General features: G+C 32.8%; 1 protein-coding gene across 1 annotated transcript; it reads right to left on the bottom strand.

The window, feature by feature from the left end:
• Nucleotides 1-489: 489 nt before the first annotated feature.
• LOC128186305 (zinc finger protein aebp2-like) lies at nt 490-19407 on the bottom strand. The gene is made up of 6 exons (XM_052856102.1): nt 18274-19407; nt 15798-15878; nt 9869-10512; nt 6827-6951; nt 6456-6523; nt 490-5644 (listed from the first exon to the last, which is right to left on the bottom strand). The coding sequence occupies exons 1-6, from the start codon at nt 18327-18329 to the stop codon at nt 5497-5499; spliced, it is 1122 nt and encodes a 373-aa protein (XP_052712062.1). The 5' UTR covers nt 18330-19407; the 3' UTR covers nt 490-5496.
• Between the last annotated feature and the right edge of the window lie 8560 nt (nt 19408-27967).

Genomic DNA, 27967 nt, shown 5'->3' with positions numbered 1-27967 from the left:
TGGTCTCCATACTAAAAATTAAACAAAAATATCAATAACTGACTTTTTTAATCATACAATCTTTTACATAGCCACATACATTACATGCGAGGCGTAATGGTAACGCGTAGGTCTTTTTGCTTTTGCAGTCAATGGATCGTTTCCATCAAGGAGTAAATTTATTTTTTCCTTCTTATTTTTTAAATTGTCTTGTTTAATTTTGAGTATGAACACAACCAATATAAGGATATCTTTTCAATAACACTATACTCTATTTACACTTACATTCATGGCATTTTGCTACACTGTAAGTTATCATGATTCAGAATATCAACTGGCTTGATACACAGAGTTCTATACATTCTTTTCTCGATGCAGGTTTCCTGAATTTATGACAAATCAGTGGTTACAGACACCATTATACGGCCTAAAATCAGTACCAATAGCAGACATAAAGGGAAATATACAAGTAAATGTGAATGTAAATATCAAAGAAAACAACCACCTTCAGTGTCTTTGTCACTTTTATTTTGTACAAATCTATCTACTTGTACAATACAAAGGATGACCTAATCAATTATAAATATCAAAACACATTACACCCTTACTTTCAAAATTGTTCATATACATTTACTCTGCAAATGAGTGTAAACACAGATCTTGTCAAAAACTTTCAAAGCATCACTTGAACACTGAATGGAAAATCACCGAAAATGAAAGCCACCCCAGTATGACGGATGGCCTATATGAACATATGAACAACGCAGTCCTCCATGCAGCCATACAGAGGAACTCGCACACACACTTCATTTTTACACATGTGTACAATGGTTCAACACACAACTGTTTTATATTATTGACAAAATTCTTAAGAATACCAAGTGTAGTTCTAGTTAGTTGTGCATTTCTTTATATGGCTGCATGAGACAGGCCAGGCAAACGATGGTACATGTTTACAGAATTTGATTCACTGAAGATGACAATACATGTAGGAATCATTTCATCCAGTTTTGCAATAAATACACATAGGTATAGGCACAACATGAGTCAATCTTATCAACCAATCACATTCCGTTTTCACTAATCAAATGACTGCATGTAAATATGATGGCAAAAGTTGCGTTTATTATAAATGAACATCTGAATTAAGAAAAATTAGAGTACAGAGTATTAATATTGTCTCAAAAGATAAGGGATTAGAATCAGCTTACAGAAATGAACTACAACTATCTATCTGTTAACCTTTACTTCATGAAGTTTATTCTAAGTTTTTATCATAAGTCGAATCACTTGATTGAATATTTCTCATTGTGATGTCATTTATATCTGTACCTGATATTAATTGTGATGTCATTTGTACCCAATATCAATATCAGATACATTTGACATCACCATGAGAAATCAAATCATCATTTTCTTTGCAGCATTCTTTCAAGACTTACCAGCTTTCTTTTCGAATGATTCAAATTCAACACTTACTTGTGATTTGGGGATTGGAATGCAAATCATTGACAAAAAAATTGTTTGATCTTTGGTGAAAAAAGTTGAGATGACAAGTGTAAATGGATTTAAAAACATTATTTTAAATGAAAATACAGAAGGAATACTAGTATTTATTGAGGTTTACTTCTGCTGATACATTGTTGTGTCTATTGCCATAAAACATTTCCAGTAACACGAAAAGCTTATCAATGTGAATAACATTACCACTCAATAGTTTAATATCTTATAAATATGCGATTTGACACTCAGACACCTAAGAAATTCACCCCACCCCAAACCCCCCAAAAATACTGGTGATTTACAGATTTAGATTACTAATAACTGCAAAACAATGCTTTACTTCACATAAAATCATCAACATATACAAGTTTTATAAAGACTCTAGTCGTTCACATGTATTTTTAAAGTGTTGACATTTTTTATCAGTATTGATTAATGTTATAGTCAAACCTGTCTGATTAACTTGCTCCATCTGAAACATTCAACAGTTCAGACATGTCTGAATCTACTCAGTTCATCTCACAAATCAAAAATATCAAGAACGTATAAACTAATCCCACAGGTGATGGAACAGGTACAGACACATTGTACCAGTTTTAACAGAGTAATACATTGAAAGGGAAAAATCTCCAATCTCTGTAAACAGTAAATGTTTAGATGTGGTGAAGAAGGTATTTGGTCACCTGAACAAAAACACAATGACTAGTCACACTGTATCCAAGGCTTGTAAATGTTACCATCAAAGGCCTGTAAATATTTATATCAAGTTACCAATTGCTTGACAGAGAAAAAAATCAAATAAATATTTGCTGATCAGTATGTACAGAATGATGGCACGCAACTGCTTGTGCATAATATAGCAAAACGAAAAGGACAAAAAACAGTTGAATTACTATATACTGATATTAAGCAAATATACTTTTGCATGAACTATAAAGTGTACACATTTTTGAGCAGATGTGTTGGAATATGAGTTGTTTGACAGATGTCTGTCTATCTTTTTAATTTGATTTGCCATCCTATTGCTTGCATTACAAAATCTTATCTATACAGAGAAAAATACAGGTTGGCAATATTAATGGGGTAACAGTATAATAACTATATACAAAAACAGAACATAAATATTTTTTTCAGAAAAACAATTAACAGTCAAAGCTAGACACCTAAGGTCACTAGCAAGCCGGCCAAGGTCATGTATGTACAAAACAAACAAACACATGTACGGAGTGGGCATGCAACAACAAAAAATACAGCCTTCAACAATTTGACCTTGACCTAAGGCCTAAGCCAAGATTAAATATTTATATACACAGAAGGTCAACATTCTCACCTTCACCATGTGACCTTGAGAATGCTATTCATATCAACAAAAGTCTTCATGTAATCTATTTCATTTATCTGTTACACAAAATTCTCTTTTTTTTACCTTCAATACTGATATGTTTCATTAACATTTTAAAAAGTTAGATTTATTCTGTTGTGTTGCATTAAACATCTATTTTGCTAAATGATAGGATCATAAAATATCATGATACAATGATTGTAAAATGCTGTCTCATAGAGTTCATATGATTTTATGTATAATCAAATTCATCAACAATGTTGATGATTCTCAAAATTAATGTCAGTCAAACTAATGATACACTTATTTAAAAAAAATCGAACTCATCCATTCAGGTTTGATTTTCCTTCTCTAACAAATTGCTTTCAATTGACTTATTTACAAAAACCCTCCCTTCATATGCACATCAACATAAGCATCCGCTCTGCTATGAAAATTTCCTTTTTCACAGGACCCAAGCATTGTCTTGTTACCACAATATAGATGTCAAAAATGATGTTTATGAGATCTTTTTACTTCAGAAAAATATACTTTATTCTGAACTTGCTTAATTCTTCACCATTTATTGTCTTCCAAACCATGGAAATACAGTAAGAAACATTTATCCGATGAAAAATCCTGAGAAAATCTTGTGCAAATAGGGAGGCAACTCCATATGTCATGTATTGCTTTTGCATCTTGCACACTTGACAAATGTTTCTCATCAAAAGGACAAACTAAATAAAATTATATCTAAATAAAAAATAACAAGAGAAGTATGCATTTTACATTTGTAGTACAATGAACACCTTCAAATTTAATGGAATTACAGTAATATTATGAGCCTGGGCTTTATCTATTTAGCTGCTTTGGTCCAATAGTAAATGTTTTTGACTGATAGCATTTCAATACATTTCACATCTGCCAATAATGAGTTGTCCTGACCTAGTGATAAGACTACTGTTCACTGTGACTACTGTAATTGACTCTGTCAACTGATAAATATTGATAGATATTTCCAATGTCTTGTCATTATTACAAGGTTTCAATTTTACCCATAAAAAGGTTATAGGTTCTCTGAAAGTGCATATATACATCATGCATAAACAGTCAAACTATAAATACATTTTCAGTGACTTATGAATGTTATTTTGATCATTATTTGGGATGGGAAAACTATCATCTTCTGTAATGTTAAAAGTAAATGTTTTAAAATTAACTTAAAAAACTGAAATAAAACCACGAAACTTGATATTTGTGAATGTAGATTTCCCCTCACTTTGTCTGAAGCATTGGAATTTTTTTAGAAGCTTGTAAATAAATAGTTTGAATACTTCCCTGAGAAAATATACAATAACTGTACAAGTATTGTACTCAAGCTACCGTAGCACATTTGTATTATCTTATAGGCCACACATTTAACATGAGCAATTTTGTAATAAATACAAAAACTGTAAAGAAAAGCAAAGAACTCAATTATTCAATATACATGTATCTAAAAGGTCACACCTTGTTTATCCTCCAAAATTTGAAAAAAGGTAAAATTTACTTAATATTTTCTGCTTCATTACAAATTTTTGGAGATAAGATTCCATAAAAATAACAATAAGATTACATCTAACAAAATCCCATATTAAGTTATGAACACAGTATATCTTGAGAATATACCACATTCATAAAATATCATTCCTATGCTTATGGTTTTGCCAAACCTATTTACATTTGGAAAAATAAACAAAATATAAATAATACAAAGAAGGCGAGACTATATCTAATCTGTTCAGAGAATAAATAATTTATAGGCAGAGATCAGAGGTAGATGGGGGACGTCTCAAGGTACAATATAACTGTACAGCTAGAGAACTTTGCAGGAGAATTACTGTTATCCTTACAGATATTTTCTGATTCCTATTGACTGGCTTTTTCTTGATTTTAATTCCAAATTGCACTAAGAACTTCCTGACCACATAAAAGAGAATACAGTATTCCAAAACATTGAATTGAAATTTTTCTTTCTCTTCAATTCAATATGACCTTTATGAAATCCTATCGAATTGTACATATTAGGCTTTCTACATGTGTACCCTAAGTTTGCCTTTGGTTTTATGAAATATGGAGTCACAAAAATGGTTGGCAAAGGAATCATAGTGTTTAGTTAAGTTGATAAAAAGGAATGTAGTTCACCAATTAATGCATGCAATAATTTTGGAAATTAAAAATTTAGTTAATTTCTTATTTGCAGTGCCTTTCTCTTGTAATGTAAACTTGTCATCTTTTTTTTTTTTTTGCTTAAGCAAATTAAAATATACCGTACTTGCATAACTTGAAAAATCAAACATCTAATAATAAAACAGTCTTGCAAAAAAAAAAAAGGGAAGAGAACTGAATCTAATTTAGCTTACCATAGTACTAGTATTAACAATTTTAACCTGTAGAACATCATCTCTTTTCTTGCCTTGACAAAAAAAGTAGAAAACCTCTTCACATTTTCATTCACTGCAAATTAACTTAGATCTACCAGGTACTTCTAATTGACAGACCTGGTGAATTTTCTCAAAGGAAAACAACTTTGTGGTATAGCTCACACACTAGTGAAACAGCATAACCACTGAAAACAAGCAGAAGATTTGAATCCACAGATTTGAATCAGAGTCTATATTATTTGCACTTTAGATAGAACTTGCTGGGTGGTGTCACTTTCTGCGGTGTTTGCGGCGTCTGTGGTGGTGGTAGATGGAGGTGTGAAGGTTGGCCGCCATTGGTTGAGGTAGCTGCTTAAGAGGGATGGTGCAGGTCTGGAATTGTTCCACATCCTTCTCTGGAACCCAGCAATCATGAATTCTACAATTACCAATACAAAGACATATCTTTTACAGTTCCTTACTACAAGGGACCCAATAGATTTATTCTCACGTTATGATAGGTGCGAGATCAGGTTGTCCCATGTGGACAGCAGTTTGAGATTTTTCTGTCTTGAATTGTGTATTACTACACCACTGTTAAACATAAACAAATATTATCATTTGTAAGGAACTAATGAATACCTAAATGAAGTTTGTTAATCCATGAAGGTATTTTGATAACTGAATACAATTTATCATATTTTCATTGAAAAAATTGTTGTGACCTCTTTTTCAGACTTGCACTATATGTAGCACACTGAGGGATAAACCGAAAGTAAATTTTTGAATGTCAAAGCATAAAATTGTAAAAATCAATTTTTAATAAAATACAATGCGAGAAATAAAATATTTCTTTTTTTACGAGTGTGGGATGGTGGAATTCAAACGAGGGGACAAGCACTATCTAGGACAAGGCAATATATGCATTTTAAAAGATATGTGAAACATGTTGGTCTTTTTTTTTTATATATATTTCAAATACATGAAGACAGACACAACAGTTTATATACTATGGAAAATCACATTTGCATAACACATGAATTAACAACTAACAAGAAGTAGAGAGTGGGTTTTACGTAGGTTGATGTCCTCATAAACTCTCCATTCCATAAAAGCAATGAGTCTCCGCCCTGGAATCCATTTCTTATAAAGAATCAAGAGTTAGGAGGAGATTCACCCTTACTTAATGATGCCCTGGTCACTAAACAACAGTCCCTGACTGGCAGTGGGCTGTACAGAGGAGAACTTACACCTGCTCTGGCTGCCAATGAAGCAATGCCTGGACTTTCCCTGTCCGATCAGTTCTTCTTCCTATAACCTACAAAAAAGATACACTTGGTGTGAATCTTAAGGGCCTCAAATAGAATTCACAATAATCACTTTAGTAGAAAAGACACAAACAATTACCTTTTAATGTTACATGAGCATGACATAATAAATTCTCGTTTCAAAGCTGTTGCAATCAGAGAGTAATTTTTACATCTCAAAGAATGGTACCCTAAGAAAGTTTTCCAGAAGTACAATCTGGGCTAAAAATATGAGATGAAGCACCAATGTTCAGTACACTATAAATACTCAAAGGTATACCCTTGATGTTTTACTGCTGACAGCTAGGACTTACACAGCTGTGGAATGTGGCCGAGTTTGAGCTGCCATTGAGATCAATTTGTGTTAGGTCTGTAATGTAGGTCAGTTCTGCTTGTACTTTTTCCATTATACCATCATCAAAGAAATCCACTTGCTTTACTGAAAAAAAAATCCAGAAAAATGATACTGAATGAACATAAAAATAAATACTGATATTAAATAGAGTTGTTTCTTTTTATTTGGCATCTCTTTCTGTTGTTAGGCAGGTTAAAAAGAGAGAACCAGAGCAAGTTCACTTGTGGTTTTGAAACAAGCTGATACAAATTTTAGTATCAGTTTGACCAGAAGAGAAGGAAATGTACATGTACTCAATCAAGAAGGGGTGGGAACCTACCTGTAGACGATTAGAGGGGCAGGGGTGTACACTGATAGAGGCGCAGGGGGTGTACACTGATAGAGGGGCAGGTGTACACTGGTAGAGGGGCAGGTGTATAGTGTACACTGATAAAGGGGCAGGTGTACACTGATAGTGGGGCAGGTGTACACTGATAGTGGGGCAGGGGGTGTACACTGGTTGAGGGGCAGGTGTACACGGGTTGAGGGGCAAGTGTACACTGATAGTGGGGCAGGTGTACACTTATAGTGGGGCAGGTGTACACTGATAGAGGGGCAGATGTACACTGGTTGAGGGGCAAGTGTACACTAATAGAGAGGCAGGTGTACACTGGTAAAGGGGCAGGTGTACACTGATAGAGGGGCAAGTGTACACTGATAGTGGGGCAGGTGTACACTGATAGAGGGGCAGGTGTACACTGATAGATGGGCAGGTGTACACTGATAGGAGGGCAGGGTGTGAGATATTTATATATGGGATATAAACCTACATCAAACTCTAAACCCCTATTAAGCCCAAGAATTGTCCAGGGGCCAAAGTCTTATCAATTATAAAGAATCATATTGCTGATTACAGGTAGTTTCTGAGAAGATTCAAAAAGATTTACTCTATATATTCTTATATAAAAATTGGGGGGGGGGGGGTCATGATTTTCACAACTTTGAGTCTCCACTACCTGAGGATGCTTCCACACAAGTTCAGCTTTCCTGGCTGATTATATTTTTTTTCTGAGAAGAAGATTTTTAAAGATTTACTCTATATACTCCTTTGTACAAATTTGATCCCCCCCCCCCCATTGTGGCCCCATCCTACCCACATGGGGCATGGTTTTGACAACTTTGAATCTACACTACCTGAGAATGCTTCCACACAAGTTTCAGCTTTGTGGCCCTACCCTACCCCTAGGGGACATAAAATTCACAACCTTGAATTTACACTATGTGAGGGTCCTTCAACACAAGTTTCAGATTTTCTGGCCAAATGGTTCAGGATAAAAAGATTTTTAAAAAAAATTCTCAACATTTTTTCAATAATTCCTAATTATCTCCCTTTGAAAAAGGGCATGGTCAACTTTGAATCCTCATTGCCTAAGGGTGCTTTGTGCCAAGTTTAATTGAAATTGACCCAGTAGTTCTTGAGGAGATGTTGAAAATGTGAGAAAAAAAATTTTGGACAGACAGACAGACAGATGATAGACATAATGTGATCAGAAAAGCTCACTTGAGCTTTTAGCTTAGGTGAGCTAAATATTCTCATACACAAGCAGTCTATGAATCGTAGGGGTTTCCAAATTTTTAAACATCTAAACCACCCAGATACACTGTCTTCTCATAAAAGAGAGTGTATCATATTTCATATCATATCTTGTTTAAATGCTTGGGTCTATTCATCATTCCTAAATACCAGACAGTAAAAAATATGTACAAAGGAAGAGATTTTGTGGTCGGTGTGTAAAATATCACTTTGTCTAACATATCATGCCCATCTATAATTGTTAAATCTGAATGAGATATTTAGAAAATATCTATGCAACACAGATATACATGTAGTGTATTAGTATCAAAACGTGCAATCTTAACATGCAAAATGTTACTACCCTGGGTGATCACAAAAGCTTCCATTGCCTGCATTATGCAATCTATATTTATAGCTACAGCTGTAGCAACTTTAATATCTGGATACTTTTTTTGACATTGTTCATGGCAAATTTGTATGGTGTTCTATCAGATTTCTATTCATGTCTTTTTATCTTGTCTGGTCTTAGTCTGGTATTTCATACCAATTAATTTTTGACTATTTTCCTTCATAACCTCTCATAATTTCACCGGCAGGGTTTGGAAGAGAACTTTAAATAAAACACTGACACAGCAGGATGAGTTAGAGGGTGAATGATATACTGGACTTGTTTTGTTTTGATCCATTGTAGATAGTATTTATATTGTCTATCAGCTGCTGATTACAGACTGTTATATAACAGGATTCTTCATTTCTGCCAACAATGTGAATAAAGATGGAAGGAGGTGGTCAACCTTAATATTATCTGGCAATATGTACTAGTAAATAGAGGAGGCAACTGAAGAGTTTCACTTGAAGAATTTCAATCAAGGATCAAGGAAAACTGATCCCTTCACAAGCTCATACATTGTAGCACCGTATCATGAACTGAGAGGCTCATAAACATATCCCAGACAAGGCATATATACATGATATATATATATATATATATCTACTGAGCAACCCAGTCACATCCCATCAAAGTATTTTGATACTAATTTATTCTTAGTCAATTTACCACTGTTTACACTTTATTTGCCTTAAAAATCTTCGGAACACCTTGACCCCATATAATGAATGAAGTGGTTTTGTTTTCAGGTTAGGAACAGTGAGGAAAGGAATTATAAGTTGAACCTCGAGTGTTTTAAAGAATATCTGTGGCAAGTAAAGCGAATTTTGTAGAAAAATTTCTTAGTTTATTAACTAGTATCAAATATTTCTGAAAGATAATGATTAGAAATTAAGGAAATAAGTCCAGAACTAAAGCTTATCATAGTGCACAATACAATTTTTTCATACATGCACCAACATGTAGCTCTATGATTTGTCATCAGAACTTTCTCATAGGGAACTGGTCCACAATTCCACAACAGTATTTCATATGTACTTAATTTTAAAAACACGTACCACCAGGTGGGCGACTTTTTCGACACCTTCTCTTCTTCCACATTTTTGTGGGTGTGTCTTCTCTGGACTTGGAGGGTCTCTGATTTGGTAGTTGTTGTAGCTTGAAGTGATTGTTCACATGTTTTTCCAGTCCCTTGTGAGATGTAAAGCTGAGTGAACATCCATCCACGATGCACCGGAATGGCTTGTCCCCACAGTGACATACCACATGGCGCTCCAGCCATGCTTGAGATCTGGACTGTACACTGTACACTTTACAGCCTTCCCAGAGACAAGAGACTTTCTTTCCTTCCTGAGAATACACATGTTTTGACTTTATGTGTTCCAGGATTCCTTGGTCTTCAAAGTCTTCAAAATCACAGTCTTTCCACTTACAAATTACAGGTGGTGGCAGGGCATCTTTGCATTCACATTGAGAACTGTCAGCCGAGCGACTGTCTTTACTTATCGGACTCAACAGACAGTTTAATGAGGAAGGTGTACATGAGCGCGAGTTGTCAGGGGTTACAGAACAGCCTCCGTCATTGGTCAGCGGTGAGGCATCAAGTGAACCATCACTAGAGCATGTCGCCACGCTGTCCTGACGGGTGGTGTCTGGCATACACACGCTTTCCATGACATGTGGCATTTCATCATCACTGAAACTAAAAAAAAAATGAAAATATTGGTAAGAACTATTTACTATGGGATCAAAGGATGTCATGATTATGCGTCTGACATACTCAGGAGACAATAAACATCCTACCGCCAACCATGAACTTTTTGAAATTTTTATAACAGATTTATTTTTTGATAATACAAGTTAATAATGTATCAATAACATTCTTTCCATATTCCATTATGAAACAGTTTTGAACCAGATCTGAATCAATCACTGAACTCATTCTAGAATGACCCTTACCTCATACCTTCACCTTGAAAACCATCCGATTTTATACCTATTTATATTGCGACAAATGCCAAGTCGATTGCATAAAGTTACATGTACATATAAATTGACCCTAAAAGCCAAATATACCGGTAGTAAGAAAACATTGAGGTTTAATGATGATCATATGATATTAAAAATTCACCTTTTCCTGCCTTATAGTCAGTAAAAAAGAATATTCTTTTTGAACAATATAAAACAATTTAAAAATGTGAATATTTCCTGGATTTAATCAACAGCTATCACTTAACAAGGAAACAGAGACAAATACTTGAAGGATCAAGGATTATGCAAGAGTGTCAGTATACAAATTTTGGAATCCCAACAATGTGTCAAAGCATGGGCAACATTGATCACACAAGTAAATGATTTCAATTGTATTTTTTTATCTTTTCCACATAACTTCTCATAAAATGTCTGAGTTTGTTGTTTTATAGTTTCACTACATATCAAACTGTAAATGTATCATATTTGGTATGTATTATATTTGGTGGAAAATAGTTTTTCAACAAGTTAGGGTGGATTTGAATTTATTAACACATTCCTGAATGTTCTTATTCTTATACATGTACATATATGCATGGCATATATTGGTGTACGTGATTTGAACACCACTAAATAGAATACACAGCCAAATGTGTTCCTTGTTAAACTTCAAAGTTTCATGAGAATATTGCAGCGTTTTGTGTGACCTTTTATTTGGTGCAATAACATGCTTAGAAAGGTGTGCCCTTTATCTCAAGAACTTTGAATCTTCTTGCCCCTAAAGATGCTTAGAGCCATTGATGGTTGAAATTGAACCAGGGTTTCTAGAAAAAAGTCCAAAATGTTTTAGAAGTATGGACAGCGAGGCACTGGACAAAGGGTGATCAATAAAGATCGATTAAGCTTTCAGCTCTGAGGAGCTAAAACTGAAAATTGATTTTTTGTTATCTTGTAGAAAAAGTTTTTAAAAATAAATATTTTATTTATTTCCACATTGTCAAAACACCGGTATGTCATGTGAATTGTTATTTTTTGCAATCTCCAATAAAAGAGACAAACTTTCTAGATTTCTTTTCATTGGCAGGAAGGATTACCGGTATATAATTGTGTATTTGCTTGACATTTTTTCAAGTTCATAATTAAAAAAACATGATAAATTTTCATCAGACTGTACTTCTGAGCTTAGTAGAGTAAATAGATAAAACTTATCAGGAAGTCATAAGCAACCTGACCAAACAATACTTTCTTCATCCTTCATAACAAGAACAGATATTCATCCTTCATGTGTCAGATATCATTGTTTATTTTCACCTGGATATCACAATAGTCCAACTTTGACAACAGACCATCTTCCACATGAAGTTATTACTACGCACATGGTATTCGCCTTTTACTAACAATAGTTTTAAGGTCATCATAACATACCAAACCAGCTGTGCTCTTTGTTAGAATTGGCTACAGTTATTATCATACCTTACTTTTTCAAAGGTGAGAACAGGTGGAAGACTTCAGAACCTGATTAAATAAGCCAGAAGCAACAGACATGTCACTTCACACAAAGAATTCTGTACACCACAACCAATCTCATAAAAATTGAAAAACCTGTTACTAAATCATGTAAATTATGGACTTAATAAGTCTAGTCTCTTACACAGCTAATCTCTCAGTGAGCAATAGTCTGACACATCCAACTGTATAGATGTTATAAGTTACAGAAACTGTTAACTGATCAATATAGGCCAAAGTATTCAAATAACTACCTTTTAAATATCCCTCTCTCAATACATAAGCTTACCTAGTTACCTATAAATATTGTTATAAACTCATCATTTAAGGTTTGATGAATAAAGATGTGATCTTGACATTCAATCATCAAATGACCTTGGGCTAATGATTTCCGATCTCCCATCCTTAGCCATGTTAGATAACTCTATATTATCCGGCTTTTTTATATTCATGCCATAAATCTGCCTTTTATATAGACAAATGTAATTGTCTTCTAGTATTAATATTATGATCATTACTTAACTAAATGCTTTGGTAAGTCACAGGTTCCACAGAGATCATCAACTACATATAGATAAAGGTGTTCGTATGGGCAGGAGGCTGGTAGGCAGAAATTTTTCAAGGGGAAAAGGGGCGGGGGGTTGAAATACAAAGTTTAATTTTATGAAATTGGTGAGGTCTAGATGATGGAGACATTCCTTTAAATTTTGAACACGTCAGAAAATCTATGCTCTGATTTGTAATTAAAAATTATTAAACAAAATGGAGTAGAAAAATAAAAGATTGATTCTGCAATTTTAACATTTTCATTCTGCGTATATGCACTATTTGTGTCATTTCTAAAAGTGTGAGACCTTAAATCTGTTTCTTTGATGTCAAATGTAAAGTCTTCTTTTCATTTCCAGCTTACCAGGAGCCATCCAATAAGTCAATAGTTTTATAAAGCTGTCATGAATTCATAAATATACCCATATCTTTCCTTTTATCTCCGACTACCACCATATTAGTTGTCAATTTCTATTTCTACACTTATTGCTTCACAGCATTCAGGTATTTCATTCACCCGAACATGTTACATTGATCAGACAGATTTGTACAAACACAATTTGAAACAAAAATAATGACAACCACTGCATTGGTAAGGAAATTGTAAACATTTTCCTGTGTCATACTGTTGTAACATCACACATGCATAAACTACACACTGTTTAATGGAACATAAGAACTTACTACAAGTATGCACATCTAATTCATGCAGGGTTATTTTCGCCACATGTAATTTTTTGCCCTTCTACACTTGCAAACAGTTTCGCCTCATCTTGAATACACCAAAACACAGTTGTATTTAAAGAAATATATTATATATGAGACATTTGCCCAGTCTTAAATTTGGCCACTGGCAACGAGGGTTAAAGGGGCGAAAATAAAACGGCAGCGAATATTTCCCTGTATACAGTATTCCTTTGTCAACCACAAAATTCAGTTCAAATAGGCCAAAATTACCAAAACATTAAGGAATTACAATTTCCTGGTAATATGGACATCTACACATTGTGTCCTAAATGTGTACAAAGATTTAATTTTAAATTCTTTGCAGCAGTTAAATAGTTGTGCTCACAAACTGTTCATTACTATATTCAATATAGGACCAAAATTCCAAGTTCAAAAGGGCCGAAATTCCCTTAAACATACTTATTCAGGGAAATATTCACCTTCATTTTATTTTCTCCCCTTTCATCACGTTGTCAGCGTACGAATTCCATTGTCGCAAATAATATCTCTAACACAACTGCATTTGGGCAAATTCAAAACGGGTAAAACCATTTGAAAGTGTAGAAGGGCGAAAATAACATGGGGTGAAAATAACCCTTTATTCAGTTATGGAATCAGAATTTATTAGTATCATATATTAATTTATATATTTTATTATGGGCAGGGTACTATAGTATGACATAGACTTTTTAAAAATAAACACTGCTCTCCTGAAACTTAATCACTAATAAGAGAAACTGAATGAAATTAATGTTCTAATTTGTGTTTCCATCCATTGAATATGTTCCTGAATATTTAAAGATGTCAGACCCCTGAGCACCAGAATAAGCATTGTAAAAATGTGTAACCTGACTAACTATAACCACTGCCATGAAAGAAGGCAAATTTCAACTTGGTGCAGAAGGTAACCTTCCCATGTTGATGTCAACACTTCAAAAAAAGCTGTCAATGTAGTTGACAGCTCAATCCTGTCTCATGAAATTCTTTCACGTAAACAAGACTTGCGGTTGGTTTTTAAAACATTAAAATGTCTTTTTATTTATTTTATCTGAGAGCTACTACAGAACTCCATTTCTTTTTAAAATTGGAAATATATATACCCGGTATGTAATAACAAAAATTCGAGAAATGTGATGGCATTTATTAGTCAGTTTTGCAGGAATATTTAAGTTTTTATATAGTCAAGATATTCTGAACTGTATACAAACATTACCCATAATCAGCACACTCAAAGGACTATATATAGTAAGAGTGAAATTTGGCCCACATAATTTGCTCTTTTATAAGTATTTCCGGTTCGGGGTATGTTAATTTTTATGAAAGTTCATATCAGATATATTTTTTACCAATTAATTGAATTATTTGCACTCATTGGCATTATATGATGTCAGAAGTGAGGTTATTTTTATAATTCAATCAAAATCCGTCAAAAATTGACATTTTTCTTATCTGTTTTTGAATGGGAATTCAACATTCAATATTGCGACACTTTGAACAAGGAAAATTGTTTCAAAACAAGCTGTTACATGTATATGCTAAAAAAAATGGGAAAAATTGGGAAAAGGTTAATTTGTTATGCCATATGAAATAGATATACCATACATTTTTAACTGTTTTGTGTAAATTATACCATGGTTTGTTTCACGACCCCAGGTTTAACCTCACAAGAGAAGTCGGGTAAGGTAACCCGGGGGACGTGAATCCAAAACCATGGTATATAATTTACACAACACCACAAAACACTTTAACTTTGTATGGAATATCTGTTTTAACCAATGATTTAGCTATTAAATAGTTCCTTTAATGCCTTAGTATTTTAACTTCAAATCGCTACACATTTGTCTTAACGCACTATAAAACTATCCCATTGAAGGCCCCATGCAATGTCAACATCATCAACCTTGCATCAGTTTTAGAAAATGTGCAAGTTTGTCACGAGATGAACTTTAGCTGTAATTCATTCATTGCGGTCAACATGGTCAAAGTGACAAAATGGAACCTAAAAACTCTGATTAAGTTTTAAAACATGTTCAGCAATGCATAGGAAACAGGTAGTGGACTAGAAGATTACGTTGAACTTTGGGTCTGACACAATAAATCTGAGAAGATTACAATTAAATTACAATGATAAAAACAAAGATAAAGGCTTTATCAGTATTTCCTCATCAAGACAGTCTTAGTCAATTAATTTTTACTTTTCTTAATTAAACTCTGAGGCTAGGCTTTATATCTTTTTACCTTTTGACTCCATTTTTCCTGGAGAACAAGTCTGGTACACAGGGAAGCTGACAGCCTGCAATCTTGTCCTCTGTTACACACCTACAATACACAGAAACACAACACTATTGGAAACCAGAACGTTTGAACTAAGCATTCTATTCTAGGGCTCTTCATAAGTACCGGGTAATGTAAGAGAAGAAATATGGGACTGAAACAGATTCATCACTAAATAAATGTAATTTCAATTTTACATGTACTGCCTAGACCAAATTCAAACAGAACTGTTTATACATGTACGTTTGTTCAATAACTTAACTATATTAGTAATATAGATTTCTATGTACTTTTCATTCTAAACTACTATACAGTTGTAAATTATTATACTTGGTAAGAACCTCGTAAGTTGTTAGAACTTGTGTTTGAACCATTTGTATATGTTATGCAATAAAATATGTTCAAACCAATAAATAACAACCTGGGTATTGCAAATTAAATGCACTACATCAAGATCTTTTTTTCCTTTTCACATGAATTAATTAGAAATTAATTCTGAATTCTTTATAAGCAGAAATGTTTCATTTAAAAAAGAAACAAAATATTCATTGGTTTACCAAGGGTACATCAAGAAATAAATCAGAAAGTATCATCTTATAAAAAAATCAATATAAAACATGTAAAATGTCTTTCACAGTGTTTGTAAAACCAGTACTCAACAAGATACATATTGATAACAGAATATCACAATGGCATACATTTAAGTTCAAACAAAAAACTCTTTAATTAATCCATATATATTCATTTTGAATAAGTACCCATCCAATACTTCAAATGAATACATTGATAGAACTCGAACGCTGGATCTCTTGCCTATCAACCATGTGTGTGAAAGTGATATTGCTGTAAAAATGTGATGTCTGGGGCTTATAATGCATAAGGGAACAGCTTTTTTTTTCCTTCCTTTATTTAAATTTTAATGATGCATATGCCATTCAAAAATGCAACATTTACAAAGAGCTCACACTGGATGATTTAGGAGCGGATCCAAATCTACTTAAAGAATCTCTTAAATTAGTTAACATCTACCAAAGCATATGTATACATATATCTCTTCAGAAATTTCAGGACCCCTATGATGTACTTTCAAGATCTTGTTGCTTTTGCAGGAAGTTTAATGATTTTCATTTTTATCTGCATTTGGGTAACTTGTTTATCTAATATTTGTGCAGATAATTTCTATTTGAAAAAAAAACAAAATTATTTCTTATTGAAAAAAAATACAAATATGCCCAGTCTATGAGAGAAACTGTTAAATACTAGGTTGCCAAAAATATGTAACAGAAACTTATCATGATGTTTACATTGTGTACCATAGCCATTGACCAACTGCATGATACATAACATTCACTTCAAAATCAATTCAAATTTAATCAACGACATTCGATCATTATGTGCATGTTGAAATTATGTGCCCACATTTTTTTTTATCTTTCTATTAAACACATGTATCATAATACTTTTAATATTTTTCAGGTTTTAATTCATTAGCCATTTGTTATGTCTCTCAAATTTAGCCTTCAATTACTGCATGAGGAGCATAACAATTAATCATCGTAATGTATCTATTTAGTTGACTTACGTACTGCTTATTTAAAAATGTATAATTTTTTCATGCTTTTTACTTTTATACTTATTAATACAGTCAACAAATAGAGGGCAAGCATTTCTTTCTTTTCAAACTTCCTATTAAAATTTAAAGAAATCAACATCCAATTGAAGTGACTAGTGCAAAAAAAATTAATATTCATATAATCATAACAAGCTTAGCAAAAAAAAATTCCAGACAAAACACAACTGTGACCTAAATCCTGCTCAATTAGGACGGGGCATGCATACTCTCTGGTTATGTAAATAGTGAATGCATGTATAAATGAAAGCACTTTTGTAAATCATATGACTTAATTTTGTTGCAGTACAGTGTATCAACTGAAACGAGGAAGTACTGTATGCACGGTACTTTGCTGTGCAAGTTACAATGAATTCTACTAACACTCAGATCAATAAATACATGCATGTACATGTATTACAGGCATATATATCATAGTCCACTTTACCACGTTTAAAACGTGTTCTGATTTTTAAATTATTTTCTATTCTTACATAAGCTTCATTAATATTTTGATTCACATAAAGATATAAAAAAATATATATAATTTAACCTTGCATACATGAATTATAAGTCTTGTGACAAATCCATATTTGAAAGTTTTATCATTAAAAAATAATTTCTGATAAAGTCAACCATTGCAATGTCTGACAACCTAGAGCAGGTGACGTCTCAGTAAAGTAAGAGCTCCACGCATAACTGTCATGTCAGGAATACTAAGTACTTCATTTTTCACAAGACACTAATCAATAATCAAGATTTATTTTGTACAGCCTACTAGTAAATGGAGGTCAGGCACTGAATATATCTGAGAGAACACAATGTGGTTACCTGGCTGAGTCTATCCCCAGCATGAAGTTCAATGAGATCTCTCCCAGGTTCGACATGTGTACCACTTTGTTTACATTTCCCCTTTTTTCATTATCTACAACTGTTGTCTTCAAATGGTTCCCAGAAGAAATTGCTTCTCAAAATAAAATGATAAAAAAAGAGAGAAAGACAGAGTGAAGTATTTCTAGCTAGTAAGTCCCCAAGTCTTCAACACTGATATTCAAACCAACATCATTATAAAGTCTTCATATTTGACTACCTCTAGTCATGATGTTCTGATAAGAGAAAAAAATTGCCTTCAAGTCCTTTGTTATCTTACAGAGTTTTAAAAAGAAAGATTATAAACATGAAAGACTGCACATATCAATATGTATATTTTTAGCCATTCACCAGAACAATGAGCAATAAGAAGGTCGGCAGACTGTAAAACATAGCTCTGCAAACATGTCAACATAGTAAATCCATAATCCTGTTTGTTGCAGTGCATTTAAAAATCTCCAGAATATTATTTTCACTGTGCCCTGATCATCGAAATATAACAGTTAAAACACAAAGCTTCAAATTCCTCATTTCCTTTGATCACATGACTAGAAGACATCCAAGTTACATATAGAATGCATTCTCCCCAAAGTCACTAGAGCCTCACTTCTCTACACACAACAAAAAAATCCCCAAAGTCTCAACAATGAAAAAAATGTAAAAATAGATCACTCCAGAAATCACAGGGCACAAGTCACCTTCTTGACAAAATGACAAGTCAACGAACTGTAGGGCACATCATTTTTTTTCCCATCTCTGAGGAACAAAGGACTAGCTAGCTCTAGTGCACATGCTTGCAGTCTGCTCACAGGAATGGTCTCGACACCAGTGTATTTCACAAGCTTGCCAGGGTCTTCATGCTTCATATACACCTACAAACACTTGTCTAACCCACTTTGCCATAAAAAAGGTTTCCCTCCAAACATTTATATCATACGAGTTAGTATATATATATAAAACTTGACAGGCAGCACGCAGCGAGTCTATAGTGGGCAGATTGTTGAACCCTACAACTTATCAAGACCTAATGAAGCAGGCAGTCAAAATGTGTCAGGTCTGTGGTAAGTGTTACGCGACATATTGACATAGATTCAGCGTACCAGCTGAGTGCAATATCAGTCTTTGACGTAGGTGTTCCAGTTTTTTTTATTGGAAGCAAATTGGCCATGATTAAGATTTAGAAAATTGATGAGAGTGTATGTTTTTCTTTTAAAAGTAATACAAGTATTTTAATACATATACATGATAATCTTTTTAAGACTGCACACTCACACAATTTAAATCAAATTACAGTTAAAGTCTGTATATAAACATGCAGTATTTAATATTCAAAATGAAGTGTATGAAATAAATTGTTTTTCATATTTTTAACTCTTGTATTAAAGTTCCTGTAATATCATTTACATTGTGTAATAAATTGACAAATACAGCCGAGTCATAAACTTTTTATGAATTAAGGACATTATCTGTGTGCTTATTAATAATTCACAACAAAATTTTATTAATTAAAACCCAATTACTGATCCTTCACATGCATGTACTCAAAAGCAGGACAGTCCATATATAGTCTTTATATAGGTACATGAATATTAAAAGTTACCGATAAGACAGTCCCAGAGAAAGTACAATGATAAAGCTTCTGATTGAGGAATTTTTATATTTTATTTTATACATCAATAGTGTGAAGACAGGGAACAGGGAAATCTCTATGCAGTGTACAAGAACTCACTTTCATAATTTTCAGTATCTTCTGTTTTTCAAAATCCATACATAAATGTCATTCACACAGGAATGAAATATTAAGAGATAATGAATTTTCAGGTAGTAGAATTTGAGAAAACACTTGCATAATGCATATATATGGCATACATTTCTGAAAAATAAATATACATAAAAATAATTATATTCCATGAAAGTTTCATGAGACCAATTTACAGGAAAATAATCATTATGCACAGTATTTCTTGGATATGATTTCTAAATGCTTTTATCACACTTTTTGATAAGAGTTCTACATAAAATACATTATACGGCTCATATTCATGGTGTACTTGTATGGTTAATAAAATACATACTTACTAACAAAATGCTAATGCCCACTTTTTTTACTATCATGCTTGAATCCAACATCATTCTATATATGCAGTTACACTTACATCTAACATACACACTTTTTACATTGCTATTAGGTTCAGTCCTAATAAATTCATTGTTTCTTGCATATACTTTCTCAGCGTTCTTTAAACTAGCTTTTATGTTTTTAAAGTGAATCGAAGATCAATGTGGAGTATACAATATGTAATCATACAGGATGTTAGATATCTGTTCAATAAAATTGCAGAACAAGCCCTTTTTATATTAAAAGTTAAAATAAGGCTGACATGACATGGTTCATGCAAGCTTGCTACCTGGAGATCAACAATTGCTAGGCCTTCGTCAAACATTTTGATGACAGATGATTTTTGCATGACGTAAATGTTATTTAAATCCATTGAGCAATATCTTTTTGCAGCATTCCTTGACCTTGACATTTTAATATTATTTGCTTATATTGTGCCCAAGCCATTTTCCAACAATTCAAACATAGTTTTTTTTTTTTAAAAACTTCAAATAAACTGATATAATTTATTATATGAAACTGTATACTTTTATTTAATTTGAATTATTTACATATTACATCTACATTCCAATAAGTGTACATACAATATGACTTGCATAAAATGGTTTTAATTAAAAGTAGAAATGTTAGCTGCAAGCTAGATCAAATTTGATCGATTTTTAAAAAACTCATTTATCAATGAAATTTACTCCTCGACAAAACTTCAAACGGTTATAAGATAACTATACCTATGGCTATTTTACAACAGAACTTTTCCCAATGAAATACATGTACTTTTATACATGTATATATCGACATCAATCAATAAAATTATAGCAATTGGACACAGAACATATTTTATTGATCTAATACCTGAGTATTGACTCCATGTTTTGTGATTCAAATGACTTTATAATCCTGTAATGCCAAAGTAATCATGGTAATGGCTATTAGTCCTATTAGTCCTATTAGAATTCTTTTTTTTAGAAAACAAAGCATTTTCTTCACAAAAAATTTGGATAATTCAAATATTTAAAAAAAACAAATAAACTATTCCTCTCAATATATCAGCCTGCATGTACACTCTGGGATTTTATCTATAATTGATGTACAGATTATTGAGTCTACATGTTTAACTTGAATACTCATAGTATATTGTATCTGTATAAATATACGGTAAATGAAAACACTTTTGATTTATTTGTTGGTTTACCTTTGTTTGCCCTCCCTTCATATGTTTTGTAATTTGAAGGTGACACAGAATGTATAACATTGAGACGAATCTTCTTTATTGCGCAGTGTCTGATATACATGTGCTTCAAACAGCTGTGAATTTCCAGTAGTATTGATCATGATGGTTAAATTGGAGAGAAATACACATAACATATGTATTAATCCATATCATGAATTACATCTGATCTTAAAAGCAAAACTTAAAGTTTTAAAACAGGGACAAATTATTTACACACCAGATACCAATTTTGTTCAGATGGATACGTTGCCCACAACAAGAGGCCCATGGGCCACATTCCTCACCTGAACAACATAAGGCATGATAAATTCAGCTTAACCCTTAGGCTGCTACGCGCGACTATTGTCGCGCCGAAGTTTGTGGTCCACCACTGCTACGCGCGACTATTGTCGTTTTTCCGAGAGCGAGTTATCTAAGGTTTCCCCAAGCCTCGTTTTGAACAAAAACACGATGGCTATTGTTAGGAATGAAATTTGATTGGTCAATTGATGTTTTCGGAAGGTTTCTAGAGATTTCAAGAGTTTAAAATAAAGGCTGTAGAGCGGTAAACTTCTGAGAAATGTTTTGAATTTGTAGCCAAAATGGCGAACATAGAAAGAAGCGACGAGACGAAAGTTTTGAACTTTTTTCACAGTGATAGCAAAGACGTAAATACTTTTGATGGATTTAATCCTGCAGTACATAACTTAGAAGATGTTGAATTATTGATTTATGTGTCTTTGATGGACTTTGTGCTAAGAAATGACCAAGAATTTGATGCCGATCTCGAGGCAGACTGGTCGCGTGTTGATCCACCGCCATGGAATATCCCATTCACCAGAGAGGAAAAATTAAACGCTAAAATGGAGGATTACGAACCTTTATCGTTTCTTAATTATTTTTTAATGATATGATTATGGTAATTCTTGTTTAATTGATCAACATCTTTACCGAGAGACGTGTGCAGTCCGAGAATGTGAATCAGACCAACATTAAAAAACATTGATAAAGTGTTTGATGTATTTCTTTATTTTTCAGTTATTTTGACCTATTAATTGTTTACCCGATGTTCAAAAATGATATGAATAAAAATGAATCTAACAATGTATGACTTATTCATATACTAAGGAACTTTTACAGTCATTTGGGATCTAAAATATGACAATTGAAGAATGGAACAATAAAAGGCATTGATTTTAATTGATTTTCACATTTGAACGTACCTAGATTGATAAATACAAGTTAAATGAAGAAAATGAGCATTGCATTGAAATCTTCAACATTTTCTCTTGCATTTAAATATAAGTTTGGTAACTGTAGCATAAATAGTTGCTGAGATATATGATTTTAAAACTCGGTGGTCAATTACCATTAATTGTGATGAATTAATTCAGCAGTGGCGGCCATCTTGGCGAAAATTAATGCAGCAGCCTAAGGGTTAATGGAGTCATAATACAAAATATCTGGACAATGTGGTATGATACATGTAGATCCTGTATAAATAAAAATCCATTTCCCCCCATATTCTTATGTTTATTTAGTCCCTTATTTCTAACAGAGTAATTTTATAGTCAACTCACATGTTGAGCATTGCAGTCCTAAAAAAGATCCTAAAGAATTGTTTATGGGAATAAACCTACATCAAACACCAAACCCCTTGGGAGGCCTAAGAATCACCCAGGGGCCATAGTCTTAACAACTTTAAAAGATCAGCAATATGTCAAAATGCTTGTATATATATACTTAAAACAATATATGATAACATTTCAGTTTTTGTGAATAATTGAATTGTTTCCATTTCTAAAATTGGATCCCCAATGTGAATCCACCCTACTCCTCAAGATTTTGATCTTAAGGAATTTGAATCTACACTATTTGAGGTTGATTTTACTAAAGTTACAGCTTTTCTAGGCAAATGGTGATTTAGAAAATTTTTAAAGGTCTTTCTCTATATATTCCTATGTAAAAATTTGCCCCCCCCCCCCTGTTGTGATCCCATCCTACCCCCGGGGATCATGGTTTTAACAATTAAACTTGAATCTACCCTACTTACGGATGCTTCCACACAATTTCTAGCTTTCCTGGCTGATTGGTTACTGAAAGGAAGATTTTAAAAGATTTACTTTGTATATGCCTGTGTAAAAATTAGACTCCCCCATTGTGGCCCCACCTTACCCCTGGGGACATGATTTTCACAACTTTGAATCTACACTACCTGAGAATACTTCCACATAGGTTTCAGCTTTCCTGGCCAAATGGTTCTTGAGAAGAAGATTTTTGAAAATTTCTCAAATTTTTTCAATTATATCTAATTATCTCCCCATGTAAAAGGGTGTGGTCCTTAATTTTCACAACTGCAAATCCCCTTTGCCTAAGGGTGCTTTTTGTCAAGTTTGGTTGAAATTGGCCCAGTGGTTCTGGAGAAGATGCTGAAAATGTGAAAAGTTTATGGACAAACGGACGACAGACAAAATTTAATTTGATCAGAAAAGCTGACTTTGTGGTACACCAATCCTTAAAAATGACCGTAGACTGTTACAAGTGAGTACATTTGATAGTTGAAAAGTACTTCTGGAAATAATAGGTAAACATCATTTGAGATTGATCTATGTGCTAGATTTGTACAACATATCTACAAACAGTCAAAAGGACAGACGGAAAAACATATTAATCCAGGGACGAAACAAACCACCCCTCCCCCCCCCAAAAAAAACTTTGCATGCAGGGGTCATTTACCATAAATGTGATTGTTTTAGCACTAGCATAGAGAAAATTGCATTTGCAGGAATACATTGTCTTTAAAAATATAAAATATTTTAAAAGATGGTTGAGATTTTAGCTAAATTTTTCATACAGATAATTTACAACCATTTTCAAAATGCTTTAATTTTCTTGTGCTATCATCAATAACTTTAAAGATAATTTATTTTCACATATTTTATCATCATATTGTTATATTTAATAAATCAACTTTATTCAGTCATTACATAACTATCTCTTTCACAAGACATGTATAATTAATACAAAGTAGTCTATAATTCACCTGCAAATGCTTCCAGTTTGAACCACACAGGGCTAGTTAAATAGCACTAATAAGGCAGCAGCCAGACAGCAATAGCAACTCTGGCTGGTTCACTGACCCAGATACACAGTCAGGAAGGAAACCAGTAGGCTGCTAATGTCAACAACCTGGAGGATTTATCAGTTCAAAAAGGCTTCCTCTGAGGTGAAATGCCTCAGCCAATATCATCTAAACTAGGTATCCAGTGCAGCTACATAGGCCTTAATAAATAAACCAATGCGTACAGTGAAATAATTAATGGCACTGCAAGTTAAATGGCCATTGTGCATGACAATTTATCTGTTACCTGTTCTAGCCTAAATTGACCTCCAATCTTCTTCAATTATCATTTCATATCTGAAATACCTTAATAATGCAGACGTCTTACACCAATCAAGGATGTTACATGATATACCCTACCAGAGACGGTTTGATAAATGAACAGTGCATGAAATTGCATTGAAATGAACATAAAGCTAGCCACTTATCACTATCTATCAAATGGGTCAGTAAAACCTGTTGGGCAAAAATTGATTCAGTCAATCTTTCAGCTACTCGGCATTGAGCAATGTTTTATTCTTGACAGAAATAATATACTGGGGCTGTAATGCAGAAGTCAGCATTTTGAAAATCTAAAGCTCAAAACTGGAAGAAAGAGAGTCTGACGAAGAAAAGAAAATGTATTATAAATTAAAAAATGTGTCCGGCATATAATAATGCTCTTCATACCACCATGTCTAAACATTGACAAAAATCTATGTTACACAAAATTAAGCCTTGAGATTAAAAATTATATTGATTTAAATTGTACCACTTCATTGCAGAAACAATATGTTAACCACATTTGAATTTTAAAATTAAACTACCATTACAATAAAAACTGTTAAGGAAATTGTATGGACGATATGCATGTTCTGTGTGTTCACACAAAGGATCAAAATGTTATCTACATCTACAGTACAGACTGGGTAAACCAGTGTGGGTAAAATTTAAAGACAACATTTGACCAATCGTTACAATTGAAAACTTAATAATGTCATTCGAATGGTTAGCTCACAAAATGTTTTATTGTTTTGGTTGAAGTGTGACCATTTCTAAAATATGTAAGGTACAATAAAATTATGTACAATTTAATTACAGCCGTCATTTTGAAAACCCTTAATTCTTTTGCTATGAGCTTACATAGCATTTTGCTCTTAACTGTTTAAAAAACTTATGAACACAAATACAAAATCTCCATATTTCAGTTATTTTTAGCAAACCTTTGAATTTTTTAATTATTTCAAATTCATATAGAATACACACAAATCAAAAAAAGGTACTTATTCAACTGGGAACTCTAAGGCTAAATATCATAAATTAATAACCTGGTATAAAAAGTAATATCATGAATATTCAATGAATTTCTAAAATAGCAGTGTAAAGAAAATCAATCATTAATTGACAACACTTCAACTTTGTGTCTAGCAGAAAAGTTCATGTCTTATATATAATATAAAAAGAATTAAAGAAAAGATAACCCATGTATAATCAGAAATCCCAGAACTTTGTTAATAATAAATAATAGTAGGGCTGGGACGATACTGTACTTAGCCAATTCGGTACATATCACGATACATAAGATGCGATACGATACATATCACAATACATTGCAACTTAATGAAAACATGAATAAGGGCTTAAAATTTATTGAACCTTTCAATGTATTACCGCATGTCCAAAGTGATTTCATTATATTTAAAATGAGCCTTGCACAATTTACAAATTACATTAGTCTTGTTTTCACTATTTTTTCATAAACAAGTAACTTTTATCATGTTTATAAATGCATAAAGTTTAAAATATTTAAATTTTAAGGATTAAAATATTTAGACTTTTCCTTTATAACAAAAAAAAAGTTTACATAGTTTATGGCATTTAAAATATCATATTCAAAATATCAATAGCGCGCATCATGGAATATGCCAACAGAGCAATTGCTATTCATAACGCCATGTTCACTAAATAAAGTTTATTTCTTAAATATATAAAGTATTAAAGTATAATAAAGTATATGTAAATAATATTTTATATTTGCACATACTGTGATACATAGTGATAGATGCAAAAAAAAGTAATACCCCTTGAGTAAATTAGCACAATAAAATTAGATTCGACGTTTGGGCCTGGACCATCATCATGCAGATGTTTATAGTAATACTAACATATAACATTGACTTGTAAGAAGTTAAGTATATACTATTGGTATACCTCACTTCTTACAAGTCAGTGTTATATGTTAGTATAACATCAACATCTATATATACATGCACAACTAAAATAATCATCCAGTATGGTGTACATTTTCAATTTCCAAGAATATGACACAAAATATGGAAATTAAAGATGATCTTCTTAAACCAATAACAGGACCTTGAGGAGGCTAGATGGTCAACAAATAGCGCATCATGGAAAATATGCCAGCAGAGCAGTTGCTATTCATAACGCCATGTTCACTAAATAACGTTGTTTATTTCTTAAATAAATTATACTTTATCATGTTTATACATTTGAATTTATATGCTGTGCACAATTACATATCAAAAGATCACATGATATTGTCACCTCAAGACAATCTGTTGGGAGAGTGAATCACTGCAGCACCTGCATCATTATGATCCAATTCCTACAGAGTTGTAATCTTAGAAAACAAGGGAGAGGCTTTCATTATTGTAGCTTTTCTAAATACTACGAAAATAAAATTGAAATCCCCTGACATAGCAGAAAGCTAACTGGACCTCATGTTTGGTCTTTTCATCTGAGAAAAAAGTTACCCTTAAAATAAATTAAGTCTATGAGGATTTGTTATGGCAAATGACACAGTAGTACCCAAATGATTACATTTCGTTGTATCTATGTTAAAATAATTTTGCAAGACAACCTTAAAAGGCTTTCAAATGTTTAATTAAAGATATATATGTGTGATTTTTAATTTTTATATTATAAACTAATTTACGTACGAAAATTGTTTTCACTCACAATTTCTCATTGTCAAACAGGAAAACTTGTTGGATTTTTTACCCCCATATGTGCATGAAATTTCAGTTTGTATTTTTGTTTTCAAGTGCTACAAAAGTGATGGAAATGGCAACTAGGGACAGACTACACATGTCAATTTTGCAACAGAGCAGGAGCAAAATTAGTTAACGTACAGGAAAATCTCACTTGCTCCCATTCACCTGAGCTAAAAAAACTCCCTAAAATTGTGTACATGTGAAAAATGCAC

The sequence above is a fragment of the Crassostrea angulata genome, chromosome 5 (assembly GCF_025612915.1).
Source record: "Crassostrea angulata isolate pt1a10 chromosome 5, ASM2561291v2, whole genome shotgun sequence".
Taxonomy (NCBI): domain Eukaryota; kingdom Metazoa; phylum Mollusca; class Bivalvia; order Ostreida; family Ostreidae; genus Magallana; species Magallana angulata.
This window is presented reverse-complemented; position numbering and strand designations above follow the sequence as displayed.